The sequence below is a fragment of the Poecilia latipinna genome, unplaced genomic scaffold (genome assembly GCF_001443285.1).
Source record: "Poecilia latipinna isolate Pla-1442-1.1 unplaced genomic scaffold, P_latipinna-1.0 Scaffold2308, whole genome shotgun sequence".
Classification (NCBI taxonomy): Eukaryota; Metazoa; Chordata; class Actinopteri; order Cyprinodontiformes; family Poeciliidae; genus Poecilia; species Poecilia latipinna.
Window position 1 is genome coordinate 40,906 of NW_015114924.1, and position 14,458 is coordinate 55,363.

At 38.8% G+C, this 14,458-nt stretch overlaps 1 protein-coding gene across 3 annotated transcripts in view; it reads left to right on the top strand.

Moving 5' to 3' along the window:
- The window catches only part of afap1l1a (actin filament associated protein 1-like 1a), a 38,984-nt gene that overhangs the window by 4,202 nt on the left and 20,324 nt on the right, over positions 1–14,458 (top strand). Inside the window, exon 1 of one of the 3 annotated variants that reach the window (XM_015018701.1) lies at positions 13,501–13,728. The exons of 1 other annotated variant lie outside the window; for it this stretch is intronic. In XM_015018701.1, the coding sequence (XP_014874187.1) occupies positions 13,698–13,728 (31 nt within the window). In that variant the 5' untranslated portion in view covers positions 13,501–13,697. Of the gene's footprint in view, positions 1–13,500; positions 13,729–14,458 lie in introns of those variants that run through there. One more of the 3 variants, XM_015018700.1, reaches the window with a different exon arrangement.

The window sequence follows — 14,458 nt, forward strand, 5'->3', positions numbered from 1 at the left end:
TTCCCCCCAAATAAAATATTTTTAAGAGAAAGGGGGAAAAATGTTTTTTTGCTCTTTTTGATTTTTTTCCAGGGTTTTTTTTTTTTTTTTTTTTTTTTTTTTGCAGAAAGAAAAACTTGCAGGGACATTTATCACTTCTTCTTCTTGTCCTTCTCATATTTAGCTCTGTTCTATCCTCCCTAAAATCACCAGCGCACAAGGATTTCAGTCATGTTATTGTTGATAATGTGTTTGGTGTGTATCTGAGGAAGGAAGTCTTTAGGTCTTCACCAGGGTGTGTACAATCCCCATCTGTCATTCCTATCTGTCTTGACACACAAACGCGCGCACAGCACACACACACGCAAGAATGCAACTTAGCCGAGTCGTGTGGTTCAGGAAACACCACAAGACCTTACGCACTGTGGTCCCGGGGGATCAGCCGACTGTTTATGTTGTCTTTAAGTCGCCTGATAGGCCTCTGTTGATGAGTAGATTACTTTTACTTGATTTGCTCTAAACAGCAGAACGGTGCGTTTTCAAATTGCCCAAAGCGTCGCTTTGAAATTGCTTCCTTTGTGTGAGTGTTGGTATAACAAATAATAGATTTTTTTAAGTATTTGTAGCAGCTTGTCATAGTGAGAAGTTTTAAATCCCAACAAAGCATTTCAGTTTTTTTTTTTTTTGTTTTTTTAAGATTTTGCACTTTGGGTGGATTCAGCTGATGCTTAAAAAAAAATCTACATGACCAATTACAAAACATAGAGCTGCATTTTTATTAGAGATTAATGGGAAGAGAATCTTTTTTTTTGGCCGTTTTTTAAAGAGCGGGGGATCCACTGAGATAGTATTGATCAGAAGCAGGCAAACGAAAAGCAGATCCTCACAGATTGATCTGAAATGAAACAGTTGTCTCCCGTCACAGATAATATCAACCTTTTGAGGACATCGGCGCCGCTAATCTTCTAAAACATTCTTTGAAAATTTGGGTTAGATCTCTTGCATGTCTTTTTTGATTGTCATAGCAACGTCGTACCAACTTAACCTGAGCACAGAAATGTTTAAAAGACCAAACCTTTTCATTGAGTTCATTTGTTTTCTTGAGCAACCTTTAGTTTTGCTGCAGTCAACTCTTATTCACCATGTTTCCTGCTATTCATCCTAATATAAATACGGAAGTGTTGACGATACGCATCTTCTCGCAATGTCATGTTGCTTACTGTGGTTGGCAAAGGGAGTGAAGGCTACTGTTATGATCCAGGTTCCCGTCAGACGGATACATATTTCTTAAAATCTACTGTCCGCCGTAAGATAAGATCTTAGATAGGATATCTTAACCACTCACTGCTACTTTAAAAAGCTGATCTAGACATGATGTTTTGGAATCTTTCTGAATGTCATAGAAATTGTATCTTTCACAGTCACACAATCGTGTATAAATGCGTAACTCAAGGTTCTACAACTCCAGTTCTCCAGGGATGGCTTTTGTGCGGCTTTTAGACGTGTGAATCGGCACACCTGAGTCAAATTCTGAGGTGTGTTGAATAGGGCTGTGTAATAATATCGATTTTGCGATATTATCAATATTTTCTTTCCTAGAAAAAAATCGATATTCATCCGCAAGTATCGTAACATCCAACTGTCACCTTGCTCACTCACTGCTTGCTTCGCCGGGAGAGTGATTAGGTCATCAGGTTTAGAGTGATTCCTTCAGATGTTAAGTGTCAAGGTTAAAAAGGTATCAAACTATTCAGAGCAGGTACTTGGTGCACTTTATTTACTTTACAAACGCATGTAAACTACAGTTTGTACTGTTTCAATTAAAAGAAACATGTCTTCTAAACACTTATTTGATTCATTTTGTCCAGCTGTCGACTTTAAGTCTGTGTCCATGTCCAACCAGAGCCAGGTATTGTGTAGTTGGTGCTTTTAATCAGTTTTCGGTTAAATTAATTCAATCCAAGTCTATAACAGTCAAAATGTCACCAAAATCACTCTGTCTCTCTAAAATCTTTCAGAAAATCGCAAAAGTGTATTGAATTGTATCATTTGCGGAATATTGCAGTATATATCGTATCATGAGCAGAATATCGTGTATCGTATCGTGAGATTATTGTATCACTACAGCCCTAGTGTTGAAGCAGTGGCACATCTAGAAGTTGCAAGAGACCGGCCCTCGAGGATGTAAGTTTTTGACCCCTGGTGGAAGTTGTCTTAAATGTGGGCTTTTCCCTCAGTTGCCCTGATTAAATGATATTTTGTGCATGCACCAGGTTTGTACCACTTCCTTGTTCTTTGTTACATCTGTCCTGATTATCAGAAACCATTTTTTTAACTTCTCAGACCTGTTGTACAGCTTTTTTTTTTTTACCCATGATGGCAGGAAGCCTTAGAAGGGCATTGTGCGGAGCATGTGACTTCAGTGCAGTTTGACGTAACAATACTATTGTCTATGACTGGCATGATGATGGTAGATGATAAAAGTCTTTCAGAAGCATTTTTGATACCTGGTAAAATAAAAAATGATCACTTATCCAAAATATGAAATATTTTCTCTAATCAAATCTGAAATGGATAATTCTACATTGAGCAGAAAATAGAAAACAGAATTCCCAACAACTGTACTTAAAGCTTATCTTCAGTTCGGTATGGAAACTGCAATGCATTGACTAATCATAGAGGTAAATGATTTCAAAATGCTGAAAATCAATCTGGGAAACAGTTACTCCATTAATGGAGATAATTGTCATCATTTGTTTCCCCGATCACAGATTCTTACCTTGCCAGCTAGATGTATTTTTTAACGCCTACTTTGCAGATATGCATCAAGCTTTTGAATGCCTCCTTAGGCAAAAACAGGCCAGGCTGTTTGTTTTAAAAGACACATTTAATCATCATTGCATCAGATTAAAACCCCTAACCAAAACTAAAGCTCTGGTCTCACTTTGTTGATAAATCTTACATTTTAAGCATTTTATTTCTGTCACCAGGTAGCCTCTGCAGTGATCTTTTTTTCCCACTTTGTTTTAGTTAATTTTAGATGGACTTTTTTGTTTTCTTCTCTAAAATATCATGAATAAAGCCTAAGCACTTGTATTTTTCTGCAGTATAGATTTGATTTTACTTCTTGTCTCATGGTCCACTCTTTAAAAAAAAATAGCAGAGTTTCAAGTAGGTGTAACAGGGGAGAGGCCGTCTCCTCAGAGATGCATATCGGTAATGGGATTGTCTGTGATTTCGTCCAGCTGATGTGGTCAGCTCTAGCTATTGTCACGTTGTACGCTTCAGAGAACGTGACGTGAAGGTTCTTTCAGGCTAAGAATTTGCTATTATAGGTTAAAAAAAAATAATAATAAATGCATGTATTGTCACTCCAAGCACAAGTCTGCTGCATACATATGAAATCCTCATTCCAGCCATGCCTTACTGCTCACATGGTGGATTCAGGGTGGCTCATACCCACTGAATAGAGAACCTGTGAGCTTGCAATCACGTTCTAGATTTTTTTTTTTTTTTTGTAACTTATAGCTGAGTCTTTATCTTGATAGACAAAAGACAAAGGAACTGGTTGCAGCTAACCACATTTCAGCTTTGGTGACTCCAGTTAGCAGGGCTAAAGAGCACCATTTAAATGCAGTCTTCTGTCGTCATCCTGCCAGAGGCGCTTGACCTCACAGTGTTGTCACTTATATCTATATATCCATATATTTGTTTAATTACTTCCATGCATATTCTGTAATCTGTATTCCCACTCATTAAAAGCTAATATTTAGTCAAACATTGTCATTGTTTTCCTCCAAAATAAAAGAAAAAGTACACATCAGCATTTTAACACAGTGGGTATTGTAGTCAGTGCTAGCTAAACTATTGCTCAGTGCCCCTGAGTGCCTTACAGTTTGCTTCATGTGGGTCAAAGAGCTTTGACAATAACAAAATAACATCCCTGGGTATATTTTTGTTTCAGCCTTTTGCTCTGGTTGACCGTTCTGTTTCGAGTGTTTTATTAACGCCGCTGGGCCCGTGACTGCCAAAGGCAACTAAATAAAATAAATGCTTACATATCAGTAATGACTCTTCTGACTTCATTAAAGCAACTTCTAGCACTCTCGCATGATACGTCCCCCTCCATATTTCAGCTTGACTGACTTAAACATCGTCTGCAGGAATCCAGTCTGTATAGACAAAGGAATTTCCCTCCCATGTAAACTCATAAAGTTGTTGAAGTTCTATGATTTCTGAGGTTTATCAGACATTACCAACATGCTCTTTAACATGAAAAGATGTTCAAACTCTTTTGTGACTAGATGGGGAATAAAATAACACACTCAGTGCTCTATACGCGCATGCCCCGTCATGTTAAAGCTGTATATCACGGATTATTGTGGAGCAGGCCCATACTAAGTGGAATTCCCCTCCTCAACAAGAGTAGGAGATCACTATAATTCATGTGGCTGGGATGTGTGGAGGGGTACCTCTGTGATGTAGGCCATGTGGGAGTGCACATGTACATTGTGTAAAAGGCAGTGGTCATTGTCTGCATGGCTGTTTACATAGGGTTTCTATGGAGATTTGCTGCTGCACACAGCGCTGCTGCAGAGTGTGTTTCAAGTTGCTCTGTTCCAGAGGGTGAGGTGACTCTGCCTGGGGTGTGCGTGCACACTCATACAAACAATTCAGAAAAATGTTCCAATTTATTGAAGGGACTTGGCAGAATAGGACCTACCCAACCTGTTATCAGTTGGGGGTTCATATGTTACTTGACACCAGCCTCAGTTTACTAAGATTCATGGTAATGCGTCGGTGGGGGAAGTAAATCCTCAGGGTCTTTGTGGGAGTGGGGGGGTGAAGCCTATGGCGTAGAACGTTCTGGAGGAAAGGCGGCACACAAAAACTTCTTTAAACATGCTTCCTTTGTAATTATGCTTTTCTTTAATCGTATGTGCTCTTTGATTAGGTTTAAAAAAAATTTTACTCGAGACAATCATCATCACATCCATGCAAGGAATACAGAGGAGGAACTCTAAAATTAGTCTCTGTTCTTGTTAAATGTTTTTATGGAAAGTATATAAGCTGCAAAAGGCATAAAAAGCTCTGATATTTTGAATTTCGCATTTTTTATTTTATTTTTTTTTTAATCCACTTCGGTTTACGTCTTTAGAGTTGATAAAAGGCTGATTATGTGTTTCTATGTGAGACAGTTGCAGATTTAAAACCTTTTTTTTAACACCTTTCCATTTGTTTTATTGTTTGCTTTATTAGTTTCTGATGAAATTCTGAACTCTCAACGTTGACATGACTGTTAAAGGGTCTTGTTTTTCCCCTTTAACCATGTGATGCAACATAGCAATTATCTCAAGTGCCTCCTCTTACCATTCCAGGTATGCCTGCAGGTTTAACGGTTGGAAAGGACTCTGTTGGAAGCTTTCTGCAGCTAGCATTTCAACAGTAAGGCAGTTCTCGTAAAACAGAATGGCAACTCTTGGTGACTAAGAGACTTTGTCAACTTTTCACTTTTTTTTTTTTTTTAAATAAAGCAGAATTTGCTTATCGAGCCATTGACAAAACACTGGGTACAGCAGTTTTAATAAGACTCCAACATTATGAAACAATTAAAGGCTAAATCACAGGTTTTCTATACATAAGCAAAAAATCACACTCTATAAAATCACACTTTAGCCTAATGAAGAACACCTTGTCTGATTTTTATTTTATTTTATTTTTTTACTTTTTCCTGAGTATATCATTTTCCCAAGCTACTCACAATGACTACTCACTTCTAAAATGATTGATATTTTCAAAGATCAGAACGAGGACAGTGGATAGTCCCACTTTTAAGCTAACCCTGGAAATCCAAAAAGAAGACAAAGCTGCCCTTTTCTCCAGTGTTGGCAGTTTTTCTGTGTGTATGTTGATGTGTGTGTGTGTGTGTGTCTGTGTGTGTGTGTGTCTGTTCAACATCAGTGAAGCTACGCTTCCACTTACAAAATAGCATCTTTCTCAGTATGTGAATACTTTTCTGTCTTGGAGACATAGTATTGTGGTGATGTCATAGCACTCGGAGCAGATAGGGGATCTGAATTATACTGACTCCTCTGTTGGGCCTTTGTCTGGCAGCGTCTGACTCAAGCCCCCTATGCCACCCCAGACTTGAATAAATCAGAGTGGGGAAAAAAAAATGAAAAATGGGGCCAAAGCCGAGGGAGTGAAGGGAGCCGAAGCAGACAGACGTCGCCTCATATTGATCAACTTTTTGACCTTTTAGCCTTTGGCCATATTGAGAAAATGCCCAGATGCAATTATCGCCACCTGTTCAGTGTGACTATTCTGCTATCAGACTACTTTGAAGCATCTGTCTGTTCTCTCTTCTTTTTCCCAATGTTGGGGGCCGGAAACGAGGGAATTTCCCTGGATGGATTGCCAGTGGGTCACCATAGTAACACGAAGACAGACATGTTTGATATCCAGCTGTTGATTTCTGTCATTTCATCAGATTTGATATGTTGGATAAAGAGTAAAGTTTTATCCAGAGTTTCTTACACTTTCACATAGTTTTAAATGGACATTACCTTTCCTGTACCATGTGGTGCTGCTTAGCCTTGGTTGTGTCTCCCAACTTGAAGAAAATGTGTGCTAATGCAAAATAACAAGCTAGAAGTAAAAGCAGGTCTGATTTAGCTTGTAGAATTTTCCTAATGCCCCTATTTAGTCGTTTAACTCTTAAAACCGACTGCACAGGTGCTGTTATACTTATGTTACACTTAATAGTTGTTCCTGGTGCAGGTGATTTGCAACATATGGTAGACATGCTACACTCAGCATTTCTTTCCTCCTATAGAGTGGGCATTGCTGCTCACAGGGCAAATATGAACGGATGATGATAAAAGAAGAGTTGGGAAGGAAGAACATTTCCAAAACTACCCTGTTTCGCTTCACATGCTTTCAATTAGTTTTTGAAGTTTATGAGACACTTGCGATAAGTACGTGCCCTTTGGATCTTTCAGCTGTGCAGATGCCTTTGCAAGTGAACCTGCTAACAGATGATTCCCGTTGTTTTGCCAAGAACCATTTGCAATGCATAAAACTGGCTACAGAGAGCCTCAAACTGACTGAATTTGACCCCTCTACCCCCTTTCCACATGGTATCAACTCCTGACAGCCATTGTTCACGGATCTGTCTGGAGGCTTGACTTTCAAAAATGTATCATAAGCTGTGTGCATTTTATTTTGTTGATCAAGTAAAACTCCCGAACAGTTCCAAGTGCAGCTAAAACACTAATAATTAGATTGTGGTATATCTAAATTAAGTTTATGAAGCCAGAGAACAAGTTTCATGATTTGTTTATTTTACACATGGTTAACTGGAATCACAAATTATGTCTTGAACCAAATTATCATATGACTCTTGACTTGCTTTAAATGAAACTTCCTACCCTATACACAATGAAGCTCTTTGGTAATTAGTAACTTGCTACTCTGAGCTCATAGAATGAATGAAAGTCAATGTAAAGTCCTAATATGGGTAAAAATACAAACGTGTGTGTAGCTCATTCTCAACATCAAATGGCTAAAGGCTGTCCTTCCAAGGAAAATAATGATTAAGCAATTGAGTGCCCAAGCCAATAACTCTTCCACATCATCATCACATAAATCTTCCTGTTAGCTATGAGACTTTCTAAAAAAAATTTTCTCTGGTGTGACGCTCAATAGAGTTTTCCAGTTAAATATAGAGAGAAGTGTATTAAGCCAAAAGGTTGTCCTACAAAGTGACTGCAAGTTAGCTGAATATCACAGTTGACCAATTATTAGCAATGATGATTCAACACGAATCTAGCCCTTGTTCGAACCTCAAACAGATTAAAACTGCGATAAGGGTAAGTAATTGTGCGGCGGAATGCAGGCCGTTTGCATGCAGGATCTTGATAAATGAAAAGGCATTTCAGGGTATGAAATCTGCTGAATTGTCAGTTTGTAGGTTTGAGCATAGCATCTGGCTGCTGGTTTCCAAAAAAAAAAAAAAAATATAGAGACTGGAGTAACTCAGACTGCATTCTTGGGCATCTTCCAACATGACAGCATTTTGTGTGTTTGTTCACTTGTATGGGGTCTTTTCTGTATTTTATGATATCCTGAAGCATCTTTCGTAGTTCAATAAAAACAGCAGGGAGAGAGAGGTTGTTTTTTTCCTCTGCAGCTCTTCCAGACAAAATAAGCTTTTCCACATGGTCGTCTCTATCCCTGCGCCAGATTTGTAGTCTGCATTTGGTGTAGTATGTTGATCCTAACATGTTTGTCTAAGATTCCTGGCCATATGATGAACGCAGCTGCCAAACTATGAGAAAGTAGTTTTCACCCTCGAGGGGGTCAACCTGTATTTGCTCTGTGAAAACTGAGCTTCATTACAATGTCCTCTCTTTGAAATACAGCTCTTAGCATAACTCAGTCAATGCTATCTAATGTCAGGATCTAAGCAGCGCAATGAGAACGGGGTCACCAGAGACGGTGAAGTTAAAGTGGCATTGGGTCAGCTGACAGGAAGAGGAAACAGAAGGCCGGGGTTGATAGGTGATGTCATTGGTAGAAGGAGGAAGTGCATCTCTATAGGGGGCACATGGGGCAACCCCATAAGGTTGGCTGATGTAGGAGAGGGAAAGTATTTTCTTGGCAGCGAACAGAATGAGAGCCGTCTTCAAAGACTCTTCTAAGCAACAATGGGCTCAACATTATAGCTCTGTCAGGTGATTTTCATATACCAGAAAAACAAACTTGCATTGTGATTATTTTTGCCTTTGGTTCCTCTTGCAGGATTGTTTCCCAGTGTTTATCCACATCATGTTTTTTCAAATCCTTGTTTTTTCAAGGATTTAAAATCCTTAAAAAAACATTTGGATGAAGCTTGAAGCTTCATTTTCAGACATCAAATTAAGAAATTGAGCTTTCTCAGCATCTTTATAGTTGGAAACATCACCAGCAATGACAATAAAGGGTTCACTGAAACTTGCCTTTACAGCTTTAAAAAAATAAAAATAAATCTGAAACTAGTCATAAATACAACATTCAAGTAGTGTAATCATTGAATTTAAAACATCATGTTAAGATTATGGTGTTTTATTAAATACAGTTAAAAGGTGTTTAATTCAGTTCAGAATAACAAAACTGTACCAGTCCACGACGAATTTCAGCTGGTGGCAAAACAAATTGGTACTGTTAATTTTCAGTTACATTTGATACTATTGCTGATCATTGTGATAGAAATATCAAATATTTGTCATTTCCATGAAAACCTCTAAGTCTTTTGACTGTTACTTTAGTAGTTTTGTTCTTTTTATAAATGCTTTCTTAAAGTAGAAGTTCGACCTCACTGTGTGACCTTGTTATGGTCGCACTTTCAAAGTGATCATGTGAAGAAATGTCTTCCTATTTATTCCTATTGAGATGTTTTACTTTATTTTTAACGTTTTAGAATGCAGCATGGAAATATAGGAAACAAAAAGGGGCAAACGGATGTACAACATTTAAAGAATCGAAGACAGAAGGTGTTTATCATGCAGCGAAGAAACGAATGTGCTCATTACCACAAGACGTTGTGTGCTAGTAATTATCAGCCAGTTTTGGAAGACATTATGTCATGAAAAATTATATATGAGTGTGAAATGGTTCATTCTGGGGGTATGGTTGTGGTTGGGATTTTCTCAGTGTTGAAATATTAACACGGAATCATTCAGCTTTTGGCTGGGTGAGCTGAAATTTGTGACTGAACTTGCACAACACTGGAAATGAGAGGGATGGATTATGGCATAAGCAGGGGATTGGAATTTGAGATCGCTCTCGGAATGTGGTATTATTTTCTTGTAGTATTGGATTCCTTTAATTTAGTTTTCCCTACAAAAATAAGAGAGTCAATGTTTTCCTTCACTTTCATTTGCTGCTAGTCTACAGAGACTCTTAGCTTAGTTTTGAAAAAGACCAATGCTGGGAATAGAGCATCTCCATTTCCATGTTTGGGTGATATGTTCCACAGAGATGTTGCACGAGTGTAATTTCATACGAAGATCATAGACTTGGATTGAATGACACATTATATGTATGAATTGTGTACAATTGCATAAATCGTAACAAATGAAAACGCCATATCTGCAGATCTGCTTCTTCTCCAGTTGATGACGTAAATTGCCAAGAAAAATGACGGTCAAGTCATAGTTGCAGTCATTATATTGATATGCATTATCTTTCCAATGAAGCTTCACTGTCTGTGTTTACTTGTGGACTCCGGAGTTATCAGACCTGTAAATGCCCGGACATGTTGACAACCGGCAGAGGAGAGGAGAAAACGTCACCCTCGGGAAATGTCTGGAATCTTAGGAGAACACTAGAAGGGCATTTCATCAAGATAGATGAAAGGCTATTAAGAGGAGACATGGTTGGCACATGTCTTGATGCAATTAAAAACTTTAAGTATGTATGGTTTACCTCATTTTTCTTTGCAAGTTGTCTGCATTCACCTCACTAATCTGTATATGATCAAAGAGTGCGATAAGGTTGTGGTTTATAAACTAAGAGTTTGGATTTCCTTAAACAGTTTTTGCTATCCTGCAGGCATTGTCTACAACCACACAATGCCTTGCAAAAGTATATTTTTCATCATTTTGTTGAATTAAAAATAAAACTTTAGCATAATTAAAATTTGACATAGAACTGCCAAAACCTGAAAAGAGAAAGTAAATATGAGACGGCCTGATTCAGTCAGATGATACTAAAATTGAATTATTTTTTTTTTTTTGCATCATGCAGATTGCTGTGTGGTGCAAAAATTACATCCTTATTGAAAATGGCTGTAGTAGCATCGTTCTGTCGGGATGGTTTCCTACGGCAGCGACAAAGAAGCTAATCGGGGTTGAAAGGAACCCTGACTGTTCCTGAATGGAACAAAATACTTTCCTGAAAGAAAACCTGTTGGATGCAGCAAAAGACCACAGACTGGGACGAAAAACTCATCCTCCAGCAGGACAATTGCCCAAAACATACATCCGGAGCTACAGTGATGTAGTTTATATTAAAGCATTTTCATGTGGTGTGAAGAAATCCAGAATTTCTGAAAATTAAATCTTCATAAACGGCAAACTTATGCCGTCTGGTTTGAACAACCGGGATCAAAAACTAAGAGTACTCTTGGCAAAACTTTAAAATTGATATTGACAGACATTTGCCATCCATTCTGACTGAGCTTGTGCTATTTTGCAGAAAGGACTGGGGAAGAGAGACATGCCACCTTAAATGTGGTGTCTGTGTACATGTTCAGACCCCGCTCTTCAGATTATTTTTTTGTAAAAGAAATTCTAATGATTTTCCTTTAAACTTTTCCGTCTTGCAATACTTTCTTTCAGTCTTTCACAAAACATATCCCAGTGAAATAGAAGTTATTGGTTGCGACGTGACAAAATGTGAAAAAGTTCAAGGGTTAGAAATAATGTTGCACGGCACTGGACATACTCCAGCTGCACGGTGGTATTTAGTAAAACCTCATGCAATTTTCAAGCTGTTTCTGTCCCTCATACAAAAAAAAAAAATCCTCCCATGTCTCACTTAACCTGAGATAATATTATGCTTGCTCTAGGAAAAAAAAAAGTAGCAGAGTAATGTTTTTCAGCTGACAAAGAGACTCCCACACATTATTTCTGGACACCACAAGATTGTCAACCTGCTGAGTTCTTTCATGCCTGGTCAGATTTGGAAGAGTCTGTGTGTGCAACATTTCCAAAGACAATAGGAAAGAAAGAGGTGTTGAGAAAGACCTAGATGGCACCGTCTTTAAATGTTCCCACAGCAGCTTGCCTTAGAGAACCTGTAGTTCTGCTTTTATATTTGGTTATACATGTGGTACTTAAGAAACATTTGAGGTCACCCCAAACCTCTGGGGGTGTGAGATAAAAGGGTGTGAGTGTTACAGCTGAGTGTGAGCTGCAGTCCTCCTGCTGTCCTGTTGGCCGACGTGTGATCACAGTTTCACTCTTGAGGTCAGAGTTCACATCTAGTCACAGAAAGCAGTGGCTTGTCAGGCCGTGACCGAGTGTTGCAGGGTGTGTCTGTTGGATTTGTCACAGCCAGGGCCGATTTTATAAAAAAAAAAAAAAAAAAAGTTGGGAAACGCTATATGCCTCTGGGAAGTTCTGGCTTTTGTGCAATTTAATTTTTGGAAACGGTCCAGCATCACTCAAAGTACGCAACTCCCACATTGATCCAAAAAAACAGATCCAAGACCTTTATTAAATTTCTCTCTCTTTTTTTAGTTGTTTGTTTTTGTTTGCTTCTATGTAGACTTTCGACAACATGGCTACATAAAGACCCAGAAAAGCCATCAACCTGTTTAAAAGAACAAAAATTATATTTCATTGTGGTGGAGAGTTGAAAGCAGGAGATAAATAATACTAATAAATGAACTTAACAGAGACCCTAGTTTCTGGTCAAGGCATTAACTTGCATTAACTAACTAAAGCAGAAGTAATTTACTCTTGCCTTTTTCTTTAGCATCACCTAGCAGGTGTACAGTTAGCATTAGTAACTCTAAACATCAGTTTCTGTGTGCAGTTCCAAGGTGTTGAAGGAAATTTGATTTAGTTTTAAGATTTAACTGCTGCGGTTTTCTTTTGTCCACCTGAAGAGGTTTCACTTCAGATCAGCCCAGTTTTATTGGAGGTTGCTCTGTCTAGCCATGGTTTAGCTTGGCTTTAGTTTTATCACTGTGCTCTTCCTCTGTTTCTCAAGTTTTATTGCTTGAATGAAACTTTATTAAAGAGGATCAAAAACAACTTAGAAGATGCTAAGCTTAAACCAATAGGAGGATCCTGTTCATGTTTGATGCGTCTCTCAGTTTTGAAACCGTTCCTACATCAGTCGTAGGACAAAAAACTAAAGAGCCTACAGTTCTAAGAGACAGATTTAACTATGTTGAGGGCTGTTTGTGTAGTTTTAGTGGCTGAGTGTGCGATTGAGGGCGGCATGCTGCGTCATGTTCGGGGCACTTGAATCTGCCTCAGGGCAACAAGTCATCCACGTGGAACTCTCGAAGGTCTACCTACGCTATGCAGAAACAGCTAAACGCTGTCATGTTTAAGTTGATATTTCTTAAAGCGACCAACGTTCATGTTTTCAGATGTAGGGCATTTAAGGTCAAAGTGAGTGCTGTTGGAGTTACTTTAATTCAGAGTGGCAGTAACCAGGATATCTGTAGGCTCTTCTGAACTTTCTCGAGTGGTTGGCATTTTGTTTGGATGGCCGGACAGCCATGCTTTGGTTTCAGGTGAAAGAATGTGGAGGAATAAAGAATGTGGGTTAGCTATTAGCCGGCATGTGTGTTTACACAGCAAGCCTTTCCCAGGTGCTATACAATCCCCAGGATTACAGTGGAGGGCAATCCAGCACGCTTACACACACACGCACACACACACACACACACACTGCACCACAATCTCCCTACCCCCCAAAAGGAAAAAAAAAGAGGAGGGTAGACAGAGGGAGGTGGAGAGAGATAACAGATCAGATGGAGGAAGGGAGAGGTAAAGGGAGTGTGAATTCAGCCGACTCGAGCTAACCTCCAAATACAAAGGCTTCACAGAACTGAGTGAAGCTGGAAATCTCTTACCGGACGGTGGAATATCTTGTTTTATTCCTGCAGCTATTTTGTGTATAAGGGAGCTAGTTTGCTTCCTTCTTAATCTTGCAGAATGGTGGGTCTCTCATCCATTGCTGTTGAGGGTAAGTTCTTTTGTTACATGTTACTATTTGGTTCATAATTGCCATTCCAGGTATATACAGTAAAATGTCAGGATTACAGTTTTGAATAGAAAAGATTTTTAAAGATGTTCCAGTTTATTTTAATCCCCAAGTTCCATTGTGTATACCTTAATAAAAAACAAAACAAAAAAACTCATCACTTTGCTTGAAAACTCATAGAGTAAGTGATTTAAATGTACTGGGGAAAGCCGCATGTGTGTAAAACCAGGTGGGTGAAACGTTACTGTTTTAATCCACTAAAGCCTCTATGTGGGTGTGAACTGATGCAGGCAGCGATGTTGTGAAACTGAGCTGATGCTAAATCACTGAAATCTGTGACTTTTGACTCACTGTGACCGTGTTTGTGTTTGCTTTGCATGCCACGGAACGTTGTCTCAGCATGAGGGAGATCTTTTAGCATAACAGGGGAGAAGCAAGAAGAAATATATATATATATATATATATATATCTACGTGCACCCAGTTGAGGTCACATTATTCGTTTCATCAGAGTTTGTCGGACATGTTAGCACAGGTGCTGAACTCCCGTTGCCACCCCACGCCCCCACTCAACCTCCTTCCCCTGCAGAGTTTAAACAAAAAAAAGGGAAAAAAAAAAACTCCAATTGGAAGCTCCTTTTAAAGGCCTGCTCTGTAGTGTTAGACAAACCATTCTCTGACTTACAAAAGTGTGCTAGCTCACACAAATACCA